The sequence below is a fragment of the Rutilus rutilus genome (genome assembly GCF_951802725.1).
Source record: "Rutilus rutilus genome assembly, chromosome: 13".
Classification (NCBI taxonomy): Eukaryota; Metazoa; Chordata; class Actinopteri; order Cypriniformes; family Leuciscidae; genus Rutilus; species Rutilus rutilus.
The window spans coordinates 1,220,587-1,228,086 of NC_140218.1; the positions used below are offsets into that span (position 1 = coordinate 1,220,587).

Consider the following 7,500-nt stretch of genomic DNA (forward strand, 5'->3'; position numbering starts at 1 on the left):
ATACATATATACATGTGTGTGTGTGTGTGTATAATTATTTTGTATATATTAATACACACATGCATGTATTTAAGAAGTATTTGCATGTATATACTGTTTATATATTTAAAATATATGCAAGTATAAATATTTTATATATAAATAACACATTTTTCTTAAATATATACATGCATATGTGTGTATTTATACAAAACAATTATACACAGCATACACACATATATTATATAAACACAAACTTTTATGAATCGTTGCACGGCACTAATAATAATGAAAACATAAAACAAAATCCACAACTATTCATTTACTTCTGTAATGTGACTTATATGGGAAAATGTGGGAAAAAATAAAACAGATTTCTTAGAAAAATCAGGATAAGGCAAGAATATGAATTGGAACATGTGCATAATAATATTATGTTGTTAATGTTAAGCACTTCTTCCACAGTGCAGCTTTAAAATAACTCACAAAATAAGACCAGGAATGTTTATTAACTCTTTCCTCAAGCATGTTTGTACACACATTAAAGTGTTGATAAAACAGAATTCATGAAGCTAGAATACATTTTTTTTAAGATATCGCATGTTCAGATATTTATACAAGAACATTTTCTGGGGGCCATGAAAGTTGAGGAAATTACCATAAATGCTGCCGCTGACAGGCAACTTTAAAAAAACACTGGCGAGGAAAGAGTTAAAAACAGGGTTTTTCCAAATCAATTCGATGTAATGAGAAAATCAATAAAAATAATAATAATAAAATATTTATATTTAGGGATACAAATAATAATGTAACAAGAGCAATGTATTTCTGTCTTAATTCACTTTGAAAAGCAAGGAGTTAAAAACTAAATCTAAATCTCGGATCGGTTGCATTTTAAGACTTTGTAACATTCATTTAAGACATTTTAGTGTTAACTAGATGAGTAAAGTTAGATGTAAAACTGTGATGGTGGCTTAAAGTCTTTTAAGATTTTACCCAGTCAATAAAATGTTTTAACATGTTCGAGCACATCGCTAACCCGTTTTAACATGTTGCTAGCATGATTTAGCACGTTGTTAGCATGTTTCTAGCCTTATTTTTACATTAAAGAATTGAAAACATTAAGAATTTTTAAGGATCCGTGGACAAACCGTAAAAAGATTTCTGTCACTGAAAGCAAGACTTCAGATCACCTGCTGGGCCGGAGCCGCTCGTCACCGCAAGAGAAGTGGGCGTGTCTTCCTTCACATCAGAGTTCGTTAGCGAGCGTTTGCGTCTCAGTGTGGGCGGCCTGACCGGCGCCGGCGCGGCAGTGATGTCATCGGTCGTCTCGGTCAGATCTGCAGTAGAACGCACGAAAGTTAAGATTTTACTCAAAGTAATCAATAAAATGTTTTAACATGTTCTAGCACATTGCTAACATGTTTTAACAAGTTGCTGAAATGTTTTAGCATGATTTAGCATGTTTGAGCTTTTTATATATATATATATATATATATATATATACATATATATATATATGCCTTTGTTATGATAGGACAGTATAGAGTTGACAGGAAGCGAGAGGTGGGAGAGAGAGGGGGGGGCGGGATTCGGGAAAGGTCCGCGAGCCGGGACTCGAACTCGGGTTGCTTGAAGTGCAACGGTGCTACATGTCCGCGCTGCCCACGAGGCCATCAGCGCCGACATGTTTTAGCATGTAGCTTGCATGATTTGGCATATTGTTAGCATTTTCTAACATGTTGCTTGGATGTTTTACTACAGTGAGACATGTTTCAGGCATGTTTTAACGTGTTGCTTGCATGACTTAGCACAGATCACCTGCTGGGCCGGAGGGGGCGGCGCTGCTCGTCACTGGAAGAGAAGTGGGCGTGTCTTCCTTCACATCAGAGTTCGTTAGCGAGCGCTTGCGTCTCAGATTGAGTGGCCTGACCGGCGTGGCAGTGATGTCATCGGTGGTCTCCGTCAGATCTGCAGTAGACAGTTTGAAGATTTTCAATAAAATATTTTAATAAGTTCTAACACATTGCTAACATGTTTTAACAAGTTGCTAGCACATTTTAACATATCGCAGACATGTTGCTTGAATGATTTAATAAGTTGCTAACATGTCTCTAACATGATTTAATAGGTTCCTAACATGATTTAACATATAGCTAACACGTTTTAACATGTTGCTAGCATGATTTAGCACATTGTTGACAAAACTTCAGATCACCTGCTGGGCCGGAGGGGGCGGCGCTGCTCGTCACTGGAAGAGAAGTGGGCGTGTCTTCCTTCACATCAGAGTTTGTTAACGAGCGTTTGCGTCTCAGAGTGGGCGGCCTGACCGGCGCGGCAGTGATGTCATCGGTGGTCTCGGTCAGATCTGCAGTAGAATGCATGAAAGTTTATGAAAGTTTGAAGATTTTCAATAAACTATTTTAATAAGTTCTAACACATTGCTAATGTTTTAACAAGTTGCTAGCATATTGTAACATATCGCAGACATGTTTTAGCATGATTTAACATATTGTTAGCATGTTTTAACGTGATGCTTGAATGATTTAATACATTGCTAACATGTCTCTAGCATGATTTAACATTGTTAGAATGTTTTAATATATTTCTAACATGATTTAACACTTTGCTGGTACGTTTCTAACGTGAATTAGCATATTGCTCGCCTGATATACTACGTGTTTAGCATGTTTCTAACATGATTTAAAACATAACTAACAAGTTTTAACATGTTGCTAGCATGACTTAGCACAGATCACCTGCTGGGCCGGAGGGGGCGGAGCTGCTCGTCACTGGAAGAGAAGTGGGCATGTCTTCCTTCACATCAGAGACTGTTAGCGAGCGTTTGTTTCTCAGAGTGGGCGGCCTGACCGGCGCGGCAGTGATGTCATCGGTGGTCTTAGTCAGATCTGCAGCAGAATGCATAAAGGTTTATGAAAGTTTGAAGTCAATCAAATGATTTAACATGTTCTAACATATTTTAACACATTTTTAACATGTTGCCTACAAGATTTAGTATGTTGCTAACATGTCTCTAACATGATTTAACATATTGCTAACGTGTTTAAACATGTTGCTAGCATGATTTAACACGTTGCTGGTATGTTTCTAACGTGAATTAGCATATTGCTCGCCTGATTTACTACGTTGCTAACATGTTGCTAGCATGATTTAACATGTGTTAGCATGTTGCTAACATGATTTAAAACATTGCTAAAAAGTTTTAACACGTTGCTAGCATGGCTTAGCACAGATCACCTGCTGGGCCGGAGGGGGCGGAGCTGCTCGTCACTGGAAGAGAAGTGGGCGTGTCTTCCTTCACATCAGAGACTGTTAGCGAGCGTTTGCTTCTCAGAGTGGGCGGCCTGACTGGTGCGGCAGTGATGTCATCGGTGGTCTTGGTCAGATCTGCAGCAGAATGCATAAAAGTTTATGAAAGTTTGAAATCAATCAAATGATTTAACATGTTCTAACATTTTAACACTTTTTTTTAACATGTTTTATGTTTTATAACATGTTGCCTACAAGACTTAGTATGTTGCTAACATGTCTCTAACATGATCTATTGCTAACGTGTTTAAACATGTTGCTAGCATTATTTAACACGTTGCTGGTATGTTTCTAACGTGAATTAGCAAAAATGCTCGCCTGATTTACTACCTTTGCTAGCATGTTGCTAACATTGTTTCTAACATGGTTTGACACAATGTTAACACATTTTAACATGTTGCTAGCATGACTTAGCACAGATCACCTGCTGGGCCGGAGCTGCTCGTTACTGGAAGAGAAGTAGGCGTGTCTTCCTTCACATCAGAGTTCGTTTGCGCGCGTTTGCGTCTCAGAGTGGGCGGCCTGACCGGCGCGGCAGTGATGTCATCGGTGGTCTCAGTCAAATCTGCAGTAGAACGAATGAAAGTTTGAAGTCAATAAAATGTTTTAGCGCATTGTTAACATGTTTTAGCATGATTTAGCATTTTGTTAACATGTTTTAACATGTTGCTTACATGATTTAGTACGTTGCTAACATGTCTCTAACATGATTTAACATTGTTAGAATGTTTTAATGTTTCTAACATGACTTAACATATTGCTAACATGTTTGAACATGTTGCTAGCATGATTTAACATGTTGCTGGCATGTTTCTAACATGAATTAACATATTGCTTGCCTGATTTACTACATTGCTAACATGTTGCTAGCATGATTTAACACATTGCTAACACATTTTAACATGTTGTTGCATTTAGCTTAGATTTAACATTTTTAACACATTTTAACATGTTGTTAGCATGATTTAACATATTGCTAACATGATTTAACACATTTAAACATGTTGTTAGCATTTAGCTTAGATTTAGCACATTGTTAGGAAGACTTCAGATCACCTGCTGGGCCGGAGGGGGCGGAGCTGCTCGTTACTGGAAGAGAAGTGGGCGTGTCTTCCTTCACTTCAGATTTCGTTAGCGAGCGTATGCGTCTCAGAGTGGGCGGTCTGACCGGCGAGGCAGTGATGTCATCGGTGGTCTCAGTCAAATCTACAGTAGAACGAATGAAAGTTTATGAAAGTTTGAAGTCAATAAAATGTTTTAACGCATTGTTAACATGTTTTAGCATGATTTAGCATTTTGTTAACATGTTTTAACATGTTGCTTACATGATTTAGTACATTGCTAACATGTCTCTAACATGATTTAACCTTGTTAGAATGTTTTAATGTTTCTAACATGATTTAACATATTGCTAACATGTTTGAACATGTTGCTAACATGATTTAACACGTTGCTGGTATGTTTCTAACATGAATTAACATATTGCTTGCCTGATTTACTACATTGCTAACATGTTTCTAATATGATTTAACACATTGCTAACACATTTTAACATGTTGCTAGCATGAGTTAGCATATTGCTAACATGATTTAACACATTTTAACATGTTGTTAGCATTTAGCTTAGATTTAACACATTGTTAGCAAGACTTCAGATCACCTGCTGGGCCGGAGGGGGCGGAGCTGCTCGTTACTGGTAGAGAAGTGGGCGTGTCTCCCTTCACTTCAGATTTCGTTAGCGAGCGTATGCGTCTCAGAGTGGGCGGCCTGACCGGCGCGGCAGTGATGTCATCGGTGGTCTGGGTCAGATCTGCAGTAGAGCGCGTAATCCTCAAGGGCTGAATGATTTCAAACACAACACACACAACATTAGCAACTCATAAACCAGGTTCAGATGTGATGGAGAATGGCGTCACACAAACCTTTTGGCGATTGTTAGCATCCATCCGTTTGTTCGCCGTTGAAATGATCTTTCTATTCAGTACGCGTTTCCTGTGAGCGGAAAGTGTCTTTGCCACAGCGGCTCGTCTCGCTAGAACAATCTTCCTGGACGGCAACATCCTCCTCCCTGCCGCGACCGTCTTGAGTGACGTCACTGTCCTCGCGGACGCGACTTCTTTCGTCCGTCTTTCGTCGGGCGTGACGACCTTTGCCGTTGAATCTCTGGAGCGCGTCGACCTGGTTTCGGTTGTTTTATCATCCGTCGACTTGACAGATTCAGACTTTGCTTTGCTTTGAGTTTCTCTGCTACGTGGCGTCGCTGCTTTCGGTGGCGAAGGCCGATTCGTCGGCAAATCAGCCTTCGCCACCGAATCGTTACGGGATCCAGTCTGGTTTTTGGCTTCGCTCTGATTTTCTGCTTTCTTCTTCCTGTCTTTCGGTCTCTGTCGACTCTCTGACAGTCGTTTCACCAGCGCTGCTTTCTGTCAGGAACACAAGGCCCACGCATTACAGTCTTTAAGGCTGTTCACACCGATAACTATAACGATAACTTTATTACCGCCCACACCAGCGGACGATAACTATAACAATAACTATATTAGCCTCCACACCAGCGGACGATAACTATAACAATAACTATATTAGCCTCCACACCAGTGGACGATAACTATAACGATAACTATAATAGCGTCCACACCAGCGGACGATAACTATAACGATAACTGTATTAACATAGTTAACGTTGTGATTCAAATTATTTTTCTTTCCTCTGTGAAATTATCGTTAGAATTGTGGTGTGGTGCTATTCTGTCCATTTAGAACAATTTTTTGAACGATATCTTTATCATTATATTTATCATGCCTTAACAGCAAACAACACTGACCTTGTGACCTCTGAGGCCCACGCCCGGGTCGTTCTCGATCTCCCACATGCCCTCCTCGAACCCGCCCCGCTTGATGGGCCGGCCGTACTTCTCTTTGTTTGGCCAGTAGGGGGCGATGTCTCTGGGGAAGAGAAATGTTCTGGAAGAGAGTGCAATGCTAGTTATTACTAAATTGCAAGTGACAATGACGATTGTCTTAATATCGCAATATTGTAGTTCATGTAAATTTAGTTTATTTGTCTGATTGACTATGTTTACATGTGCACCAAAAATGCGATTATAATGGGATTTTTGCAATATTGCGATTAAACTTTACCTCGTGTAAACGCGACACTTCGATCAAACTAATGCAATTAAGCTCATAATTGTAGTGACCATATTCGCTTTAAACTATGTGGCGTATGCCGATTTTAAACATATCTATCTAATCATATCTATAATGCATTTTCATTTTGCAACTTATAAAACGTTAAAATATATGTTTAAACTAGTGTAGTAAATAGCAAATGTAAATTATATTATTTAATCTAAATGATCATTTGGCTCTAAACGTTGCACATATGGTATGTAAAAATTAATAAAAAATTAATTACTGTTAATCCAACTTTGTGTTCTCATTTTTAAGTCCTGAGGTGGTCTTATAAACACGTTAAGATGATTTATTTTATACATAGATTAGATATTTCTGCATTATAATTCGAGTTTCTCTGTATAACAACGCATTATGCGGACAGTTGTACAATACATAGCAAACCTTTGGTTTAATGGAGGCTGTGCGTTTTGTTTTGATTGTTTCATCACGTGTGTGTTCGATCCGAGTTCACTTACGTGGAGTGTGTTCCATAAAAAAAGATGGGGATCTTATTTCTTGGGGCTTTTCCTTCTCCAATCTGAGTGACAAACAACAACAACAACACATAAAACAGTCAGATTTCAACTTGTTTGTTTTTTTACATGTGATGAATATGCCTGATATCTGCTGTACAGAAACTCACTCTGGCAGGCCAGAAAGGATATCCCTTCATCTTAGCAAACACTATATCGCCTGGAATAAAATCATCGGTGTTCTGATCAGATGTAACGTTAATCTTCATCTGAGAAAACAAGATACAAATGAATACAAATAACACTCATCATGTGTCTTCAGCACACCAAAACAATGAACAAAACACTTTACCGGCAGAGACACATCTTACATGCATTAAATTAGCCGTGATTTTGCCTTTGTAAAACAATAATATGATTGTATTATCATTTAATTGCTATCGACATTGAAGTAAATAAAATGATAGCCGTGTTTAGCTAGCTTAGGCTAACACACGCCCATTGTTTGTATATGAACTCACCTTCACCCCCTTCTGCATAT

At 38.7% G+C, this 7,500-nt stretch overlaps 1 protein-coding gene across 10 annotated transcripts in view; it reads right to left on the reverse strand.

The window, feature by feature from the left end:
• Positions 1–7,500, reverse strand: part of psip1b (PC4 and SFRS1 interacting protein 1b) — a 14,946-nt gene that overhangs the window by 7,286 nt on the left and 160 nt on the right. Inside the window, exons 1-13 of one of the 10 annotated variants that reach the window (XM_084428500.1) lie at positions 7,481–7,500; positions 7,130–7,228; positions 6,963–7,024; positions 6,135–6,273; positions 5,232–5,732; positions 4,970–5,147; positions 4,366–4,515; positions 3,734–3,874; positions 3,238–3,387; positions 2,739–2,888; positions 2,198–2,347; positions 1,801–1,950; positions 1,173–1,319 (exon numbers count right to left, since the gene is read on the reverse strand). The exon at positions 7,481–7,500 is cut by the window's right edge and continues 160 nt beyond it. In XM_084428500.1, the coding sequence (XP_084284626.1) occupies positions 1,173–1,319; positions 1,801–1,950; positions 2,198–2,347; positions 2,739–2,888; positions 3,238–3,387; positions 3,734–3,874; positions 4,366–4,515; positions 4,970–5,147; positions 5,232–5,732; positions 6,135–6,273; positions 6,963–7,024; positions 7,130–7,228; positions 7,481–7,498 (2,035 nt within the window). In that variant the 5' untranslated portion in view covers positions 7,499–7,500. The remainder of the gene's footprint in view (positions 1–1,172; positions 1,320–1,800; positions 1,951–2,197; positions 2,348–2,738; positions 2,889–3,237; positions 3,388–3,733; positions 3,875–4,365; positions 4,516–4,969; positions 5,148–5,231; positions 5,733–6,134; positions 6,274–6,962; positions 7,025–7,129; positions 7,229–7,480) is intronic. The other 9 variants (XM_084428505.1, XM_084428502.1, XM_084428504.1 and 6 more) reach the window with 9 other exon arrangements.